This window comes from Limulus polyphemus, unplaced genomic scaffold (assembly GCF_000517525.1).
Source record: "Limulus polyphemus unplaced genomic scaffold, Limulus_polyphemus-2.1.2 Scaffold5574, whole genome shotgun sequence".
NCBI classification, from domain to species: domain Eukaryota; kingdom Metazoa; phylum Arthropoda; class Merostomata; order Xiphosura; family Limulidae; genus Limulus; species Limulus polyphemus.
The window spans coordinates 16958-39755 of record NW_013671184.1 but is presented as its reverse complement, the minus strand read 5'-3'; the positions used below and the strand labels follow the sequence as shown (position 1 = coordinate 39755).

Sequence of the window (22798 nt, the reverse complement as noted above, 5' to 3'; positions counted from 1 at the left end):
TACTTGAAAGAAACACGGAGCCATTCTATGAGCCGCTATATGCCACAGCTAAAAACTGTTAAGGTCAGAACTCAAGAAGTAGAAAATCCACCTGCAAAAAAAGGAGCTGCTAACTCTAGTCTTTTACCTCTTGCATCTGGCCATTTTCCATTTACTATTTCACTATGGGCTCGGTGCCAGGGACCGCCCTCGTAACCTTTTTGTGCTTGTTATAGTTTTCATGCTATAACTTTTAATACCAATAGTGGATCTTCACAAAGTTCTTCAGATTATCAGTAAACAGTAACAAGGCTTTCATATGCAAAATATCAGATTTTTTATTCAATTTCAAGATTTTTAAGTAATGTTTTCTCATGTTTTTTGTTTTTTTTTAATGTTGACCATCCAACATGCAAAGTAATTATGATTTTAAGAATAAAAATTATTTTATGTATCAGAAAATTTTCAAATTTCACATGCAAAATCTTTGTAACCACTAGATAACTATCAAACGTTTTTTTAGAAAAATCTTTACAATTTATATGTTATTTTTGCTATTATATCTCTGTACAGGTTTGGTCAATTTGACCAACCTCGTAACCACCATAAAAAATTAGGAAATAGATATAAATTATACTTTTTTGATTCTAGAATGACTACAGATTACAACATGAAACCACAAATGTTTATTCTAAATAACTTAAATCTTATAACCATCTATATTTATTATTTTTATTTTATTGTCCTTTCAGCCATGCCTGACTAACATTAAAGAAGTTGCAATGACGTGGAACATGTGCATTCATGTTACCATATCCAAGAATATAAAACTAATAATGATTCCAGATGTGTCAAATTATTTTTCTAATAAAATGCATAGATTTCATAACTCCAGTCAGTAGGGGTGGCTACTAGTGGTATTGATAGTATTTACAATCTCTGTATATATTCTTTACACATACTTTCAAGATAGATGCACTTATATTAAGTGAGATGTTGTTAAGTTACATTATTCTGAACAAAAACATTTTTATATTCATAACTGTTGAAAATTTCATTTCCAAATCATATATTTGCTATAATGATAATTAGGCACAATATAAAATACAAGATCAAAATAATGTTATAATTGGTTGTAAAAGAACAATAATTTGATTGTCTATTTAGAAACTGTAACCATGGGGGTGAGGTAATAAGGTTAGAAACCTTATTGCATGAAGCAAGAATGATAATAAAATTTTATAACATAAAACCTCACACTATGTATTGTATGGGTTCATTGGCTAGTAAAATTTAAAATTTATAAGTAAGAGATGGAAAATTTTGTAGAAAATGAAACTAAGTCTTCAGTATAATGAATTGGTTCTCTAATTTATAAGTTCCATTATTATGGATTTCCTATAATAAGTTTCTGTGTAGCAATGGTATACTTTACTATAAATGTGTAATTTACGTTAAACTCGGGACAATTTTATAAGGGTGGTTGAAAATAAAAAAATGTGCATTTCAGAAATATGGAGTAAAACCATGCAGCTATTTCCTTAGAATATGGTGCAAAGTAAGTTACTTCCTGTTGAATAGTTCATGCAAGCTGAATCTGCTGTAGGCAAGTCAGCTATGATGGTTCACTTGCCTTTGAGCAAATGAAAATTTTAAACTCTTTCGATCACTGACTTTAGTATCATTTTAATTTATGATTTAATTACAAATTATTATAAATGAATTCTTCTGGTAACAGCTCATTGTCAAAACCCACCTGTTCTTGTCAACTAACCTATTAGACTTTAGTATATGTGCATGTGTCTGTTTTGAAGTATTTGGCAATTAGTCTTGATTTTGGAAGTATAGAAAGAAAGGACAAGATAAGAGGAAGTCCTAATTTAGTAGGGGTAAGTGTTATTTATGTGTCATTTCATTTAAATTCTGTTACTTTTTGTATTTTATTTTTCCTTCTATTAATTTTTCGAGGGGGGGAATGGTGTTGGACCTCAAAAGTGTGGGTTGAAAAGCTTTGTTGTTGTTTTTTCAGAGTGGAGCATGGGTATGGGTGTCCAAGTGAGATTTCACTAAGTAGGGGAAAGGATTTGCTTCATAATGTAGCCATAAAGTCAAAGCAACTTGTTTGACATCAATTTGACAACTTGCAGTCAGAAGAGTTTGTGCAAGTTCCTGTCATATTAATTATAATAAATGAATTTTTTATTTGCCCAAGTTTTTTGTGCAGATGAAGTTCAAACATACACTGAAGTCTGTGAATAGACTGAGAAAAGCAACAGTGTTGGTGAAAATGCTGAAGATGGACAGGGTGCCCACCATTTCCAGTAGAAGTGACTTACTAAATGTTCCTGGCTACAGTATCATTAAGAATCTAACAAGAAAAGACAATTCCTTTACGAATGGCACCAATAATTTCAGAACAAGTACTTTGACATGTCATGCTGCTCAGAGTGGCTATAAAACTGCAGTTGAAGCAGAGAAGATGCAAGGTGATCTTGAGAAAGCCATTAGCAGAATCTTCTCCGAAAAAGAAAAGGCTCTCTCTGATTGACCGTATGACAGTTTAGTGGATGGTAAAAGAAAATCTCCCACTGCACAAGTATGATAATTTGATGAACATATTATCTGAAGTGAAATGCCCAGGTGTTGACAGTCTGGAATTTAGTGAGGCTACTACATATGGATCAGAAGCTATGTCCAGTGTTTTTTTTTTCAGGGCCTTGCTGCAGTCATTTTGAAGGATTTAGACAGTCAGATTGGAAATCCCTTTTTATCAGTGTATTTGCTGATAAGAACACTGACATAGCATTGCTTAAAAAACTTGTCATTTACATCAGGCTCTTAGACCCAGATTTATTCAAAGCCTCCACTATCTTTTCTGCAGATTTGTAAATACCAAATGGAATAGCTCCTGAAGTTCCTCAAACTGAAAAGCAGCATCTAAGAAAAGGAGTGTACATATGACAAAAGTCATGTGTTTTGGAAACAATCGAGCAAGTGTCATGAGCATCCATAAAAATGGCGTGACAGGTGTGTTGTTGAATGAAAATCCACAATGACTGGTTATCATTGTATTGCCTACAAATTAGCTCTTGTAACATCCCAATCTTCAAAATCAGTTCCATACCAAGTGAAATACGAAGAGGTTCTCACTATCCTGTTTTACTATTTCAAGGTGTCTGCCATCCACACAGAAAAATTGCAGGAAATACAAAAGGTACTTGATTTACCTCAAGTGAAGATCAGGAAGTGAGATGGATCGTTGTTTATGAAGCTGTCCTCTTTATGCCTTGATCACTTACTTCAAGTACAGAAGTCAAAAATCCAAAAGCAAAAGGGTTCTTGAAAAAGATATAAAAATATGTCCTTGTTGCAACAATCTATCTTCTGATGGAGATCCTTACAATAGTCTCCAAGCTGTGCTTGGTGTTCCAGAAGATGGATGTATATGTGTCCTTTCTGAAGGTTTAAGTTGATGTCTGTGAGAATAACTTGATGAAAATGAAAGATGGTAGCACTGAGGTTCCTTGCTATCTGAAGGAACTCAAGGAACATGTACAGTTGGACTCTAAGTTAGGGAAGCTGTTGTACAAGTAGCAGCATGTTCTTGAAGGCTCGTGCAATGTAGACAACATGAAGACAGTCTTCATTTAAAAACTAATAGAGAATCTCCACTCATGTTTTCCAACAGAGGACTCGGGTATAACACTATATTACAGTGTTTTTCATTTTAGACCAATATCTCTTTTTGTCTGCAAAAGGAAGATAGATCAAAAAAAGGCAATGAAGAACAAGACAAACACTTTCATAGCCAAGTCTAGTGCTCCAAAATCAAGACAAACTAGTGATGTGATGATGACTGCCTGGATTATAATTGATTCTACCAAAACCAGAGAGGAATGGAAAGATTTGAAGACCACAGCCTGTTGTGAGGGCTACCTACAGGTCAAAATGTGTATTCTTTGGTCCTTGATCATTAAGTACCACAGAGGAGAATTCCCAAACATGTTAATACTACAGTAAATGCTAGGATTTAATTGTTTCTGAAAATATCAAGTTTCTCTTGAACACACAACTAGGCTTAAAAATGTTTGCATATATTTTCATAAATAAACATTCCGTTATTCAATAATCTAATGATGTTCCATTACTTATGCAAATTTTAACATGTAGCTCAATGCTTGATAATATTGAGCTTGTAATGCTTTATTAGCAAACAAGAGGCAACTTATATTCTAGAATGGTAATTTTTACCTGTTGTCTTTTACAGTTTTAGATAGGACTACCAGATTTAATTTCAGAACCAGCAAGAGGCAAGTTTTCATTGAGTAAACAGTGACTGAAGATTCATTGCCCCACACATTTCTTTTGTTGTTGTTGTCTTAAGCCATCAGGCAATATTTCAAACAAAATAATATGTTAGTCTAACTGTATTTTGATGTATTTGCTTTCATTCTTTGTAAGAAGTAATGATATGGTAGAGTTCAAAACAGTGAAACCACCCTGGATTTATAAATAAAATGCTAGAATTTAATTATGTCTGTGATTATATGTTTCTCTTTCTGTCTTTCACACTTATATCAAATCAAAAACACCAACAAACAAACAAAAAGCTGGAAAGTCAATTAACCCTATTGGTATGGGTTTTCCTTTGGTCAGGGGTCAAAGGGCATGACATCACATTTGTAGATTTATATTAAAAATGTTATTGAACTACTATTTAATAAATGTATGTTAATAAGTTTGGTATCAAATTGTAGATTATAATTCAAATTTAGTATTACACATTAGTTAATTTCTTAATTTAAAAGTAAACATTAAAACAAAAATTTCTAAATATTGATTATTGTGTGTCATGTAGTATGTTGAATATAGCTTTGTTTCAAATTAGATGTTTGTGATATCCAAATACAAAGTCTATAATTTCTTACAAATTAGAAACTCAAATTACTGATTCAAGCTAGAATATAAAATAATAACCTCATATCTTTTCTATTTTCTGAGATATCCATATATTTAGCAAATCAAACACAGTGGCCTGCCCACCTCTTCCATTTTTGTAAATACCTGCTTACATACATCAGCTTCACTCTGTCAGGTGTTTATAACCAATCAAAAACTCAGAATTTCCCCCATGTGGTTTTCTCAGCCTCCTGAAGGTAGGAATTTCCTAATATTATTTCTTTTGTCTCCAATCTTGGAAGGAAAGGGTAAGTGAAAATGTTGTTTGAAAAACAATATTTTTTTAGACACAAATACAGTTTAGTTAGTAAGCCTGATAAATTACAGTGGAATTCTATGATATTCTATTGATATTGTTATTTCAAAATGCATATCTAAAACCTAAAAAGTTATTTTGTTTTACATCCTCCACGTGCAAAATTATGCAAGGTACAGTATGCCAGGTATATCTCTTCTTTTCAATCATAAGTAGTAGAGATTATTGTTTTCTATATTTCTTTATTTACTGTTCTTTATTTTAAGAAAAATAACTTAAATTTAAGAAGTTGTTTATAAATAGTAATAATATATATATATATACACACACACATATGTAATGCATTATAACTGAAATGTGACTGTATTTTACAGAATACTGGTCCACTAGAACAAACCAAAGACAGGTCATTTTGTAAAGGCCAGTTTTATACTGTTGGATATGGTAATGAATACACATGTGCCTTGTCATTGCATCATTAGTCAGACATGGCTGAAAGGCCAATAAAATAAAAATAATAAATAAATATATATATATGTATAATGTTATGAGATTTAAACTATTTAGGTTAAACATCTGTGGTTTTGTGTTATAATTTGTAGTCATTCGGGAACACAAAAAAATTTAATTTATATCTATATCCTAATTTTTTATGGTGGTTACTTTGTCAAATCGACAAAACCTATACAGAGATACAGTAGTAAAAATAACAGATAAAATATAAAATTGTTTTCTAAAAATAAACGTTTGATAATTATCTGGAGGTTATAGATACTTTGCATGTGAAATTTGACAATTTTCTGATGCATTAAAGTATTTTTAATCTTAAAAACCAAAATTACTTTACATGTTGGATAATCAACATTCAAAAAAGAAAAAATGCACAAGCATTATTTAATTATTTAAAATTATTTAAAAAATGTTAGAACTTAGTAAAACAAAATCTGATGTTTCGTGTATGAAAGCCTTGCAATGTTTACTGAGAAACTGCATAATTTTGTGAAAAATTACATACTGTATTAAAACTTATAGTATCAAAACTATAACAAGCATGAAATGGTTATGAGGTCATCCCTGGGATTGAGCTCGTAGGGAGAGAGTTAACTGTGGCAGTATTGCACGTTTTTTATTTGAAAATTAAACTTGAATGTTGACAGCCAACAACAGCTGTTATTGATACAATCGATAACATAATTTGAATACTTTAAGTAGTAGTTATTGATAAAGTATGTGTGTTCTGTATTTTCCCACATTTTCTGCATATTGACCCACCAAAATGGTCATGGGTGGGCCCAATGGCACATCAAAATGGAATCCTGAATTGAATGCTATACTTGTAGTATTCATCCAGTAAAAGCATGAAAATAAAAACTTTTCCTACATTATTAACTTTGTAGTTATTTTAAAGTTCTAATATATAAGCATTAGTATGAATTCATTATTTGCATATCTTGAATACCCATTCAATTTTGCTATTAATCTAGCTGTTATCAAACCCAGTTGAATAGCTATTACCAGATATCTGGGAAAATCTTACTATCAGTGCATCTTTACTCTAGTCATTAGTCTTTATGGTGGCATTATTTTCGTATAGTTGAGATTTTAGCATAAACCAAATGTAGTAACTAAGTGTGTTGTCTTTGGCTACATAACTTGCATTAGGATACTGCTTTAGCACATGTATATTGTTCTTATGAAGTGAGCTTATAAATTCATTATAACATAGAAATTATTATAGTATGATAACTATTTATATTTCAGAGGTAGGATAGGCTAAAATACATGTAATTTGTTAGTCTTATTTTTTGTGATTTCAGAGCAGGTAACATTTCTGCACTCATCAGTCTTTTGATGTTTAATAAAATGTTTTGATATTTTTATAGAACTTCTCATGCCAGGCCGAGAAGATATTTCAAGGTTCTGAGAGACATGCTGATCTGGATAAATGGTACACTAAATTAGTTCATGCTATGGTTGATGCAATCAATAGAATTGCTCTTGAACATCTGAAGACTCCACAAGAAGTTGTTTTGATGGGTAAGAACATTTTTGGTTTAACAGTTGCTTTTAGTCTTATCTTTAAGATAAAATAATTACTGGCATAGTTTTGAAGCAGTAATTCCTGAGTATTTCTGAAACTTTTGATTTGGCAAACTGTAGGAAATGTTTTGTATTGGTTTTTTTTTTGTGTGAAAGAATAAGTGTCTACTAATTTTTGTGTTTTCCATACTGTGTATGTGGCATGGTTGTTGTTCTGCTACTACCAGTGATGCTGGATAGCACACTAATTTAGTTTCAGACTTTTGTGTCATTATTTAAAAATTAGTAGTATAGTGTAAATTTAAACCTGTAATTTATGTAGCTAATTTAATATACCAGTATAACTAGGTGGATACAGTGTTCTGAAAAAACAAAAAGCATAGTATAATTAGAATGCATTGACTCAGCAGTTTGTTATCCTTGCTTTTAGCAGTATTTTTGGCTGTAATCCTAATAATATCTCATGAGGTTCAAATAGCTTTTGCAGCAGAATTTCTAGCTTAGATAGTACTATTAGTTTTCATTAATTTGTGTAATTTTTTTTTCTGAAAGAAATTCACCAAGTGAGTTTTTTTTTTCTTCCTACATATTAAAACCAAATTTACATTGTGAAAGGTTGTTTAAAAAAATATTTAATAAACTAATAAGTTAATGTGTAATGAAATTAATGGTACCTCATTTAGAAATACTTAATATTTTCTGCATTTGTTCATGTCCAGTAGTTTAAACAGAAAACTAAAGAAGTATTTAGTGCCATTAGATATTCTTAAAGTTGGATGATATTACATTTAATAGTGCACTTAAGTATGAGATTTATCCAAAATTATTTTATCTTGAGGTTTTGCAACAGTTTTCTGAAATGAGAAAAGGCCAAAGTTAAGAAAAAATATAATTTTTACCTCAAGGGATAAAGTTCTCCTTTGTGTGTTTGTTATATGCTAATATATTCCAGGGTGGGTTATATAAGATAAAACTTAAGGAGATTTCCTAAGTATTATTATTATTTAGTGTGTGTACGTACTTGGTCTCTGATAGAAAGACTAATTTGTTAACTATCTAAATGTTTTCAAGATGAATTTTGAAGACTTTAATTTTATACTAGGTTAACTGAATGTGTTATCAGATATTTTGGTACTATTCTGTTTTGTTGCAGATATATTGGTATTAGAGAGTCTTGTATGTATGTTATGCTCTTGAATTTAACTTTTGGGTAGTTTTGTTTCTTTAATGTATTGCAGTCCACATGTTGGAAATGATGTTTTGCTCTTGACTGGATCTTTAAATGTATCAGCTGCAATTGTGTTGTGTTGTCTGAATACTGTTCTGACCATATGGTGCTTATGTATTCATATAACCATGTGTCTGTAATTTTCTTTTTGCCTACTCTTCATATTATCTTCTCTTATCAAGTGTTTAGGATATCTATTATCAAGTGTATTTTCCCTTTTTTTAACACCTTCTCTAATACAAATCTTGTTCATTCTGGAAACTAGGCAGCTTTCGTACTTTACACTGTTGGGGTGGTTCGATTTATAGTAGAGATTTGTATCAATATCTTTGGGTTTCCTGTAAACTCCCTTGTTATATGAGATGTCTATCTTGGTAATCATCATGTCTAGGAATGGAAGTTTGTTATCTACTTCTACTCTTATTGTATATTGTATCATTTGATGCTGTCTATTTTGGTGGTTCATGAATTATTGAATCTTGTATGTAGTCTGTGACCATATCATTAATACATATATCATCAACATACCTCAGTCAAATCCTGGGTATTAGAATGGCTGTTTTGAGGGTGTTAGCTTCAAGACATTCAGATGGATGTGTTCCTTGAGAGTTTTATCACTGTCAAGTTGCTGTTGAGGTATCTGTAGTGTTGGTACATATGTGAATAGGTTGGATATATTAAAACTGTTCATTATGTTTTGTGAGGTTATTGTGACTGCTTTTGTAATCTATATAAAATTGACTAATTTCTTAATATGTGAGAAGGTTTTATCTGTTAGTTATCCAAATCACTTCATCAGTGAAAATATTCAAAATTAAGAAAGAACAATCCAAGATTCTGTTTATAGCACTAAATTAAACAAAACTATACATAAGAGAGAGAAAACCATCAGTATGATGAGACTGCCATTAATCTGCATGAGTCTTCACAATATTTTAATTTACAATATGGAAATGCAGCTATTACTCCCTGACCTGAGCAATTGGTTGCCACACTTTCACTAAGAGCAGCAAAACATTGCTGCTTGTGTAAAATGTATATGATGAACATCTTTTATTCAGAATTTTGTTCATTGCAGCATGCCTAATTCCTTTTGTATATAATCGTCTTCCAATTATATGCTCAAAAAACAGCTTATTTACATAATGAATACTCATACAGTATCCTCAGGTAAAACTGATTTTATCTGGAATGCCAAGATAGATCTGCTGAATAACACAGATTCAACAAGATGTTTATCACTCAGTGGTTCTGAATTTCTCTGAAACTGACTTTAGCTCATGAGAATGAAATAGAAGCTGGACACAATGCAAGTTAAAATCAACAGTCTTTATCAAATAAAGATTGTAAGCTGTTTTCTCTCCAAATTCTATTGTTCAATATACCAGTCTATTTAATATACAGCATTACAGGCTTACCTCTAATAGACAGACCAAGTGTTACCTAATGAGAATGACAAAAAACAAAGGCAGCTAGAAAAAAAAAAGAACTTAATGACTTTCTTTATGAAATCTAGTGTGAGAACTTTATATACCAGAATAACTGACTAATTTTTAATAATACTATATTAAAACAGGAATACAAAAACTTCATACTATACTTGCATGCCATGCTGCATTGACATAAGTATATATTCAAGGTAATACTCAATTAAATCCATACAATCAGAACAACATGTTGAAAAATGTGCTTAGCCTTACTCACAGGGACCTATGAGGGCATCATAATCCCATGAATTCTCAGAGAACATCAGGCTGATACATCATGAACATTGTGGTTAAAGCATTGTGAGTGTATTTGTGGTCTCTGACATTATGACGAGTAGCAGGCCCTTCCTCTTAGGTGCATTCAACAGCTTGTTCATTGGATCTGCACATCCCCAGGCTTCATTATGATACATGTATTTTTCTGTAGTGTACCTTCTTGCTAGGAGAGGCTCATCACTGCTCTGTTATCCACTAATGGCACTTCCAATATTATAAAAGCCTGCAAGTTTTATACAGGCTGCCCTTTTCAGTCTCAGATTTTCCAGACATCACACTACCTTCTATAACCGGCAGTTTTCAGTGCTCCCTTTCCACTGAGATTGATCCTTGGGGGGAAGGGTCTCACCCAGCCATTTTAAGTGTACCAGATTTTGGCATCTCTCTTTCCTGCATATGTAGCAGCAACAAGAAAGCAATCATAGACCTTTCCAATATTGGTGAAAGTCAAACATCCAGGAACAGACTTCTCTTAGACCTGATAAACTCTTGTAAGACAGTCTCCCTTCAGTGAACAAATCTCTATCTTGGTTTTAAGATTGTTAGTTGTGGAAAATACTATTTCCTCAAACATGAAACATTTTTTAACTTATCAACACAATATTTCAATTCAAGTCAGCAGAAAATTTCATAAAAAAATATTTTGTGGTCATAACACCAAAAATTTCCCTTTCCTATCCACTCTGTGATACATTCAACTGAAACTTGATTAACCTTTGAATAATGAGATACATCTGAGAATAACAGAAAATTCTACAAGATATTCATTATGAAATAATTCTGGGTTTTCTGACTTTGACTGAGTTTGGGAAAAGAAAGAGACTGTGCACAGAACAAAGAACATGTACACTACCTATGTCACTCTAGATCAATCACATTTGAAAATAAGGGAGGTTATTATATTAAGATGTCACCTGACCCACCATTGGAGGACTCTGCTCTCAACATTCTTGCACAACTGGCAATGTTACAGCAACATCACTCATGATCCCAACAGCTTTTGTATCATAGAGACTGACAAAGGAGGCTAGAATTGAAATAAGCTTAACATCTTTCTTGACCATGTGCTATGTAAAACCCATTCATATATGACATAAGTGATAATTTCAGAATATGTACCGTAATATTACAGGTAAATAGAAACACGTGGTAATTTCATATACCACATCTGCAAGGCCACCAATGTTGGAAAACCTAAAACATATTTTTATGTCCACATCCATGAGCATATGGAAGTATCACTTAGATAAGGTAGCACCCATTTAAGGCCATCCACTTTAGTAATCCAAACTGTCAGATGTGAAACTTGACATCTGATAACTCATTTGCGATTCACTATTATATTTACTAATAACTTCAACCTTGAATGTCTAATCAAAGAAAGGCTATCCATAAAACAAATCTTCTCTGTTTTAAATTTATCAAACTTCTTATATACTTGATATGTTTCAAAGAAACATTTTCAATAAAATAATCTACCAACAAACAACTTTATAAATAGAATGTTTACTTAAAAGAATAAATATGTTTAATTCCATTTTCTCTCTGCCAATGATAATATTTCTAGATAGCGAGTAATATTGTTCATGTTTCAAACAATTAAATCATTATTTTGAATGCTTATATTTTCTGTTGTGCCCAAATTTTGTAATTTTTTTTTATACCTAATGATGACCTCAGTAAAAAGCTTAAACTCTGCTTGGCAATATCTATATATGTATGTATTTTTGTTTAATTAGCATCTCAAATTGAAAAAAAAAAAGAGGTATGATGTTTTTGGTAAATGTTTTATTACATAAACTAATAACTTGTAAAAGCTAATAGCTAATTAGTTATCAGTCTTTTCAGCAAATAGTTTTCTGAAAAGAGGACATTACTTTACAGACTCACTCAGAAATATTTGTATAGATAGGATTTTGTACCTATACCATCTTAACTTTTACAAATTTGATGGTTGCCTTGATTTGTTAGACATTCATTAAATCAAAATTGACATTTAAAATTAGGAAAGGTGAAGTGGTTGTATCATTAAATACTCTAGTTATTTATCAGCAGTTTTATTTTTGTATAAAAGCTTAATTTTTAATTTTGTTCAAAGTTAAAATTAAGAAATTAAAGGGAAAACAATTAATAATTTTTTTCGACAATTTTTACACCCATTTTTAGACTAATTGAAATTAAAACTTTTAATACTTTTAAGTAAATATGAATCACATTACATTACAATCATCAATATTAACTGTTCACACATTAATATACCATACAAATTCTGGTAGTTTATATTTTGCTGACACATTTTAAATTGCTGCGCAATTTCAAGTCCAGCTGCTATATAAAAAAGTTAATTTGTACCTCTGCATTGATCCAAGTTACTAATCAGAATATGAAAAATTTCTAGTTTTTATCTGTATTTGCCTTCAGCAGTAAGAATTTTAATATTGTTTAATGGAAACAAATATTTTTACTAGGTTTACGTGTCTTGTACTTGTACATGACCTCCTGCACCCAGCTCTTCACAAGGTAGCAACATATTCTCATGGTCTTGAACTGAACTTTGTGTAAGCGTAAACCTCTAAATTTAGATGTTATAACAGATAATCACAAACTAATTACAATATCTTCTAATTTCTCAAAAATTTATATACTGAAAACTTTTCTATAAATTTTCTAAGACGTAGTACTAATTGTGCTTCTAGAACACTTTTACACACTTATCATCCAAACTACAAAACAAAGAATAATCAACAGATAATCATATAACAACATATTATGTTATAAAACAAGTGATATGAAAAGAAAATTACAAAAGTTAATACAAGTAAAGAAAGAATGTGCAAGCTATTCTACCACAATTCTTAGAGGTTCAGTTACTAATTCCTTAGAAAAGATGATTTAAGGTACTGTTTGAGAAAACTCATCACTGTAGATTTACCATAAGAGTTTATATAAATTAGCAAATGAATGGGCTTTACATAGAATGTTCATCATTATAGATTGATTTACCATGGATATTTTTTACATCTGAAAATCCAGATATACCAAATCTACACCCCTACCCTCATCTACTTAAGCAGTAACCTTTTCAAAGAATGGCAAAAGATTTGTAAGGCAAGATATTCCCTTAGTGAAACCATGTTGACTATCAAATAAAATTCTATACTTTGTTAAATGACTTTGCAAAGCATCTTTTAACAGACTTTCTAAAACTTTTCCCACCACTGATGTAAGTCTAATGGGTCTTCAATTACTGAGACAATTTTTATCACCTCCCTTGAAAAGAGGAGTTACTTTAGCTAACTTCCAATCCTCTGGTACCTGCCCACTATTCAAACACTGACAAAAAAATAGTAATAAGTGACTCACATATCCAACCTTTAACCTCCTTCAAAACCCTTGAGCAAACATTATCTGGCCCAGAAGCCTAATCTTTTTTAAACTTTCCATTTTTTTTTAATCAACTCAGAATTAATGCAGTCATCTTGTTTGATCTCATTTCCATTTATCAACTGTTCAAGATGTGGAATATTGCTTAAATCTTTGTTAGTAAAAAACCGAAGAAAAAGCAAAATTTAATAACCCAGCCATCTCATAACCATTAGATACTAGCCTTCCTTTATCATCCCTCAAGGGCCCTACCAGGATTTTAACATTGTGTTTACCCTTAAAGTATTTAGTATTAAAGTATACTGTTAATTTTGACATTTTCAGCCAATCTTTTCTCATACACCCTTTTTGATGTCCTAATTTCCTGTTCACCAACTTTCTTCATCTTCTATAATCTTTTAAATCTCCTGTCATACCAGTCAATTTAAATTTCTTAAATTTATGTTGCTTTTCTTAAATTTTTATCTCTTAAACTCTTTGTGAGCCAATCTGGTTTTTTTACTTGCAGCTACCCTTTTCTTTCTATAAGGAAGATGTTTACCTTGAATATTAAAAATTTATCTTTAAAAACTTCACATCTGATCAATGTCTCCAAATAACTCAGCTGCCCAATTCACAACAGATAATTCTTGTTGCATTCCTTCAAAATTTGCTTTTTTGAAATTTGTAACGAAAATATCATTGTTCCCTAATTTCCACCTTCTCAATCATTTCTGTATTTGAAGTTAACCATAGTTTTAAAATAGCATTGTTTATCATAGGTTCCTTGACTAATTGGTAATGAAAGCCATCATGAACAGTTTAAAACATGTAGTTTATGTAGTACATATTAATGTGATGTTTCATTCATATGAAATATACTTATTAGTATATTTCCCCCACAGGCAAGTTTTTTAAACTGAAAGCTTATTAAATTGAAGATTTATGGAACAAACTTCTAAATAAGGTGTAAAATTATAGAATTGCATATAAATAAGATGTATGGAAATGTTACATACATTTCAAGAACCTAAAATATAGTGGATTAATGTTAGAAATGTACTTGACCTTTAAATTTTCATGTTAATGCAACATTGTTCATGAGTACATATGTAGATTAATAAGGTAGTAACTGATATGGACTTTAGAGTTCTGAAAATGTTATCATTTTGTTTGTGTCAAAGTTTACTAAAACTTAAACTGAATATTTTGAAACTACAGTTTCTAAATATTTTTAGAGAAACTTGTTTTCATTCACATTTAACCAGACTTTGTTTACAAGTCTATAGAGAATCTTTTATATCATGTAAAATGTAACCTAAATATTCCAAGTGCAATTTTTTTCATGATATTTCTGTCAAGTCCATACTCAGTAAATATTTTTACTCATAAACATTACTAACACAGTTGTCTTAAGAATGTTTGAATAAATGCCCTGATTATGAATGTGTTTTATTTTTGTTTTTGTTTTTTGCAAAGGTGTGGTAATTAACTGCAAAAATCTTTATTTGTACAGTTAAATGTAGTAACATTTTGTGATATGATTCTTGTTAGTTTGCTAAGTAATTTTTAACAGTTTTACTGGATTATCTAGGAAAGAGATATAAATATGTAGATATATTTCTGTTGTTGTATTATGGTATTTGTGGGTTACTTTTATAGAAAATTTTCACCATCTGTACACATTGTTATACCAACTGAAAATCATGTGTTTGGAAGCTGAGAGAAAAGATGCACAGCAGAAATATAAAGATGCTCTACAGGCTTATGTCACAAAATATTTTGGAAGACCATTAGAGAAGCTAAATGTAAGTATGTGCAAAGTGAAATATTATAAGTACTAATAGTATACATCTTAGAATGTTCAATGTGCAAATAACTGTAACAGTATGTCCTTTTTTACTATATGTAATGTAGAACATTATATGTATATTATTATTTATTTCATTATATGCAAGATAGTGTAAGGTTTTCCTACTTTATATATAAATGGAAATGTGTTAGGTGCATGATCTTATTTTGCTTCAAACATTTAAAATATTCTATTTTAGTGAATTGTTTTTCAAATTCAAGATAGACAAAAGTATTTTTATTCTTCACATGAACATCACTGTGTACCCTGACTTCTCAGAGTCTGAATGAAATTATCTTTGGTATTTCACATATATATTTTTAGTACAAAAACTTTAATCTTATTTTTTGCATATAACAGACTTGTACTGTTGACTAAAAACTTGTGACATTTTGTGAAGATTAACTTAATAAATTCTGAACTATAATGAATACTAGACAACCCTTGACCTGTTGGGTCACCCACTATTCAGAGGTTATGAAAAATTCAAGCTAATTTCAATATTGGACCGAAATTAAGGTTTATTTGGAGATAATTTAATTAAATCTTTCGATCCATTCATATTATTCATAATTCAAGAAAAGATATTTGATTGTTGATCAGGAGTAAAATGAAAGACCATTTCATTTTTCAGATAAGTGAAGTCAGAGTTTTCAGATATTGTGATGAATTAGTTCATTATGTTGTGGTCTTTCCTCTTAAACTTTTTACAAATAAGAAACAGTAACACTTTATTTTTTTTTCAAATTACCTAACATAACCAAGGCACATTATTGAGAAATTCTTCAAGATCTTGTTTTTGTCAGCTTACGCCTTTTAATGAAGATGGGAACATTGACAGGGAAATAGATTTGAACAAAGAAGTTTTGTAAAGAGTGTGAACGGTAGTGTGATGTAAAATTACTCATGCTAGAAATTTTCATAAAAGTGACCTGAAAAATGGCGCTAACTAGGTAACCCGTGGCCCGATTTTAACAAAACTTATATTCTGTTTCTATTCTCATTTCATTACAAATATGGCACTGTTGTGCACCATTTTTGCTGTATTTAATTACAGACAAGCAAACAAACAAGCAATCTCAGAGTTTTAGTAGTATATAGATTAGTTTTCCATTAGGCCAATGCTTTATACATTAAATTAACCTTTTGATAGCCAAACATGCCTCTAGGGCACAGTTTTTTATTTGTTTTATTGTTTTGCATAATCATTGTTATTTTTTCAGTTTTTTTTTATTTGTTTTATTGTTTTGCATAATCATTGTTATTTTGCAGTTTTCTTTCATGTTGCTTATCTTTTTTTCTTAACTCAATGAATAATTCAGAAAAGCAGAAATAGTCAACTTTATGCAGAACGTCCTTGCCTTCTTTTTTTATTTTCTAGGTTAATGTAGCAAAAACAGCCATTACTCTATGGTTAATATTACTTCATGCTTCACTTATATTATTCCCAAGTTTCTTTTTCCTGAGATCTATATGGAATATTTTAAAATATGTGCTTCTAGTTTTATAATTATATCTAGAAGTTGATTTCATTTGCTGACAATAAGATGTATGGCTTTAGGTAGTGTGTGTAAAATTTTTTCTTCGTTCAACAAGAGTTGTAAATAGGCTCTGGTAGAAAGGCTTAACATTTTTACTAAATTTTTCTTAAATCAGAAGTCATATTTACAGTATTTGTAAAGTATATTTTGAAACAAATGACCTGATATGAAAAACATTTTCTTGCCAGTTTGAATGTTAATAAAATGTTGTACCTAAATATTTAATTATTTTTAGCTAATTTTTATAATTTGAATATAATACAGTTCTTTATTGAACTATTGTTGATGTTTTTTTTTAATACAAAAACACTGTGTTATGACATTTAATTCTAATTTATTTGAAACCATTCTGATTAAACTCTTAGGTTATTATTTAACTGTTTCAAAAAATCCGTATTCATTAGAAATTAAACATATAATTTGGCCCGGCATGGCCAGGTGGTTAAGGCACTCGACTCGCAATCTGAGGGTCACGGGTTCGAATCCCCGTCACACCAAACATGCTCGTTCTTTCAGCCGTTGGGGCATTATAATGTGATGGTCAATCGCACTATTCGTAGGTAAAAGAGTAGCCCAAGAGTTGGCAGTGGGTGGTGATGACTAGCTGCCTTCCCTCTAGTCTTGCGCTGCTAAATTAGGGACGGCTAGCGCAGATAGCCCTCGTGTAGCTTTGCGCGAAATTCAAAAAAACAAACAATAAACATATAATCTACACACAGTTCTATTTTGTATTTTTGAGTAAACATATAGTTATGTAAGGTAGTTCACCAAGAAATTGTGTAAAGCCCAATGTTGTATCACCACATGTAATATTAAACAGCAATGATTCAGAATTTGCATTTTTTATTTTTTCTGCTTAAGCAATTTTGTAGCCAGATTAGTGCTCTCATATGATATAGTTTAAAATTTGTCATAAAGATTGTCTATCTTACACTCTCAAAAGTGTATCAAATCTCTAGATATTTCTACACTAATACTTCCATTATCAGTTTCAGATTTAACTATTTCTGTATAGATAACCATTGTAGATTTATTTGATAATAACTTGGAAGAAACATATTAATGCATAAGCAAAAGTTTTAGGTTTTCTATAAATGCTATCTGATGACTCTAAAACGTTAAGTAGGATAAGTTTGAACAGTCATTGATCTGTAATTTTTACATAAATATAGGTTGTCTGTTTTTAAAAACAGACAGAATCTGAGCCTACAATATAGAACTGTTCAAATGTGTTAATACCCATACAGTTATTTTTACATGCACACAGTAGGTCCATTGGAATGATCCTGTATTGGAGAATTTATGTTTATTACTATAATTCCAAATTTACTTCTTGTATCTTTACAAAATTTGGCAGGCTTTTAGTAAATATGAAAAAACTTCTATACACAAAATATTAAATTCTCTAATAAAGTATTTTTATTAAACATTTGTGAATTTATGAAGTCAGTCTGCAAGGTGATATTCATATTAAGAATAAAAATACTTCTTCCAAAACATACTTACCATCCGCTAACACTTTAGCCATTTCTCGACCGTCAAGGTTTCTTCGTTTTTTCCCATCTAATCATTGAACTCACTTGCTCCAGTCTCTCCACCAACAACAATACACCCTCTATCCAGGTACTGTACATAAGCACTTCATTCAGATAATGTTATCACATTTTCTCAACAAAGTATTTGACATGGGTTTCACAGGAGCCCTGTGATTATTAACGTTTTTCAGTTGCAACTTTCAATGCCAATTTCAGTGAAAATTTAGTTTAATTTCATTAATTCAAACAAACAAACAAAACATTGCCATTTCTCAGGCATGAATTCCCGAGTTAATGTTTCCACCACGGAGGCTAACTAGACCTTCCCTATTCTACCTATGCTACCTGGCATTTGTCAACAGTTGGGCTGTTTGTCAAGGCTGTCCGTGGGGGGTTTACCAGGTCAGTCTTGATAGAAGACAATCTGGATCAATCACCTCCTGTTCCTTTTTTTCAGTTGGTTAATCAAGTTTTTGAGGTTTTGGGGTTATCCTCTATTGCTTTTGAGTCTACTCCTTCCTTGTTAGTGGAAAGGATGGCAAGTGACTACTTAGTTCTTCCTCATTTTCCAGATATTGCTGTTCATGCTTGGAGATTTGCTAATCAGTTACATGAAGGGATAACTATGCCTTGGCTTATCACTGCCAGGAAGAGGTATACTTAGATTCTCAATGACTGGACCCTCTTTTGGACATGTGGGGTTTCATGTTGGAACCTGTGATCACCTTAAACAGATCACAATTTTCTCAAATTTGTCTGACTCTCACAACAGTCCTGAGATATTTATCTTCACTCAAACTTTTGTCTGAAGCCTATAATATCTATATTATAATAAGTTGTTTGCACTAAACTCTATACTTTGTGGAGGGGTGGTAAATAAAAGAAAGGAGACCTAGAGAACAAATTTCACAATTCTCATATTAGGGGTGATTGAGAATTTTGTTTAATATTGCATTATAAAATTAAGAACTTAATTCTTATATAACATTAAAAGTTGGATTGATAGCTACATTTTGGTGCCAAGTTTATTCATGTACCATGATGATAAAATACTTTAATTAAAATATAACTCACTAAAACCTTGTGATATCTGCAGAAAAAGATGTCCATAGTGAAAGTATTAATTTATTACAAATAACATGTTTTAAGGCTAGTGGCACAATTCATATATTCATATAATATATTTTCTAATTTTCTCCAGCTCTTTTTTGATGGAGTGCAAAGTAAAGTAGCTCAAGGAGTGAAAGTGGAAGAAGTCAGTTTTCAGTTGGCTTACAACAAACAAGAACTTAGGAAAGTCATCAAAGAATATCCTGGCAAGGAAGTGAGTGGTAACAATGCTATCAGAACATGTTTAAAATAAACTTTTCTAATCAGAGCAGTTGTTAATACAAGAAAAGTCATAATATGAATTGGAAATTGTTTTTCTTTGGAAAAAACAGAAACTACATAATTCCACAAAGAATTAAAAAACAATGAAAAAATTTACACTTGCCTGGTTTTTACCTTTTAAAAGATATAAACTGATTTTCTTAAGGGTCATTAATTGATTAGTATCTCTATATATATATACATATATATAAACTTTATTAACCATTGCATTTGTCCAGTTTTTACTTTGTTTGTTTGGTAAACCTCATTAAATACAGCCTTTTCCACTGCTTGTAATTTGAATTTGAACTACTTTATCTGGTAATTATGGGAAAAAATAGAAGTTTCATCCTTCAATCTTGGTAGGTATCAATCAACATCTAAACTGATTATTTGTAACCTTCTAAACATTCACTTTGATGGAAAGATCTTTAATAATGCATTATGAAAAAAGTAGTCAAAATATTATTTTTAGCAGGCTTAAGAATGAGAACAATGATGTAAGTTGTTTAAAATAGTAGTACAGTGAATTTTGATATTTTGTGTAACAGAATTGTCTCATCAATTTTTGTATTCTCTTTTCCAGATAACACTTATTTAGGAATTTATATTATATTGATGCTGTGATACAAATCTTTGTCACTTGTTTATTATTCTAAACCAATTTTAATGAAATTTAAATCAGATGAATTCGTAGTGCTTCTATTAAAAAGTCACTGTTATTTTTGTAAACAGATTGTGCTTTCTTATTCATCAACTTTTTTAAGTATCAAATGCATATAATATCATTATCAGATTATATTTTAATGTGTGAAGTAAATTCAACTTTCTTATTTTGTGCTCTGTGGATCTCCTTTGACTTAATTTCTATTTCAGTTTTATGTTTTGAAACTTGAAATTACCATGTTTAACTTTTTCTCACTCTTTTCTACACATTCCAAAGAGCTGTCTCTCTCTGTGGATCAAATCTAATTATTAAAAGTGAAATTTCTGGTTCTGGTTCCTGGGTCAGTTTTATGTATAAAAAATTAACATTTCTAGCTTTATTTATTATTATAATTATTAAGATTTGCTTATTTCAGACATATTCCAAAATCCTCAGACTTTCTTCCTGGGACAGTTTTATGTGTGAAACTTGACAATTTTAATAATCTTTCCCCTACATATTCCACAGTCTTCTGTCTTTCTTCTTGTGTAATATGTAAATACCTTATATCTTGCTCATCTGTAGTGTATTTTGTATATAATAAATACATGTTCTTCATCCAGAATTTACTAAATCTGGTCGAGGTCATGTGCTAAATTCAGACCTAGATGCTACTTTCTGTCTGTATCAGGGTCTGATCAAATCTCTTCATAGAACCTATCTACTGTTTCACTGGATAACTGTATTATGCCCTCCTTATTTCCTTGTTTATGTGTGTGGGATTATTGCAAGGAGAAGAGATAGAGCTTAGCAATTAATGGAATTTGCTAATTGATTGGACTCAATAATTACATTTAACTAATTGATTATTCTCACAAGATTAATTGTCCTATTATAGTTAGTTTTTGTCATTTTTGAACTACCCTATGTTTAAGATAATAGACATATCATGGTAGCTATTTGTGCATTTTGTGGAACAAATACTTTCTGGGTAAAAAAATAATTTAGCCAGTAAGTTTCAGCACGGATTTTTTAATAATCTAACCATTTCCCCAACTTGGCAAGATGCTAATTTTGAAATGACCATGTGCTCATGTTGTTTTTTTCTTTTCTTTTTTTTAAATATGCAGTAATTTCCACATTGATTTTTGTGTAAATCAAGTAATGAAAACGTGATTTTATTATTACTGATAATGGTAATAATGTTTTTATTTAAAATTCCTCACGATTACAAATAGAAATAATTTAGTAGCCAGTTAGCCAGTTTATTTATGTAAGTTGTTTCAACAGTATAAACATAAAAATTATATTCAATAACTAAGGATTTGAACCATCAGAATGTTTTGCCATCACCTACAGTACTTTGTAAACCTAAATAAGCTTCTGGCCCGGCATAGCCAGGTGGTTAGGGCGCTCGACTCGCAATCTGAGGGTCGTATTTGCAATGTGACTAGATTTGGTTTTGGTACAAGCACATCATTTCAAACAACTATAGAAATTAGAAATATGTATGATGCTGGATCATCTGTTAATCATTTAGCATTAGAGCAAGCTGTACTATCCATTGTAATTTTCTTCAGTTTCATTAATGTGACCAGTATACTTTTAATTTGTATTTTACTGTTTTTACCACTTTAATTTTGCACTCCGGTCCAGTTCTAAAAAGAGATTTGGGGAGTAATATTGATAAAGCAATTAAAAATAGCCCATCTGCTAGTTGATGCTACAAAATATAGTATTATGTTATTTGAAGAAACCTAAACAAGTTTTTGACCAGTTTACAAAATCTTGCAAAATCACACAGTACATGATTCAAAGGCAAAATCACACAGTACATGATTCAAAGGCAAAACCAAAGAACAATAAATGTTATTTTGTTTAATGGCAGCAACCTGGACTGCACAATCTTGTGTTAGCTTCTCATATTTGCTCCACTATTATACCTCTAACCATGGCAGTCCTTGAACAATATTTCATCTTTCATAAACTATTCAAGAATGACCTCTAATAGAGTTCATGATGACTGACACCAGGAACACATTCCCCCATTATAAAATAATTGCATTAACAACTTCTTTTGGAAGCTTCTGCATTTTAACTCATTCTGTACCTCAGGACTCAAATATTGACAACTTATTTCATTGTTTATGAATTTACAAATTTGTTCATTCATTATATATTAGGTCGATAAGAAATTAATACTGCTGTATTTTAGATCAAAAAACCCGAAACAACTTGTATATCAAAACAAAACATTTATTAAAT

At 30.8% G+C, this 22798-nt stretch overlaps 1 protein-coding gene across 1 annotated transcript in view; it reads left to right on the top strand.

Moving 5' to 3' along the window:
* Positions 1–22798, top strand: part of LOC106472743 (exocyst complex component 1-like) — a 47679-nt gene that overhangs the window by 18062 nt on the left and 6819 nt on the right. The window contains exons 4-6 of the mRNA XM_013933399.2: positions 7078–7231; positions 15251–15396; positions 19718–19840. Coding sequence (XP_013788853.2) covers positions 7078–7231; positions 15251–15396; positions 19718–19840 — 423 coding nt within the window. The remainder of the gene's footprint in view (positions 1–7077; positions 7232–15250; positions 15397–19717; positions 19841–22798) is intronic.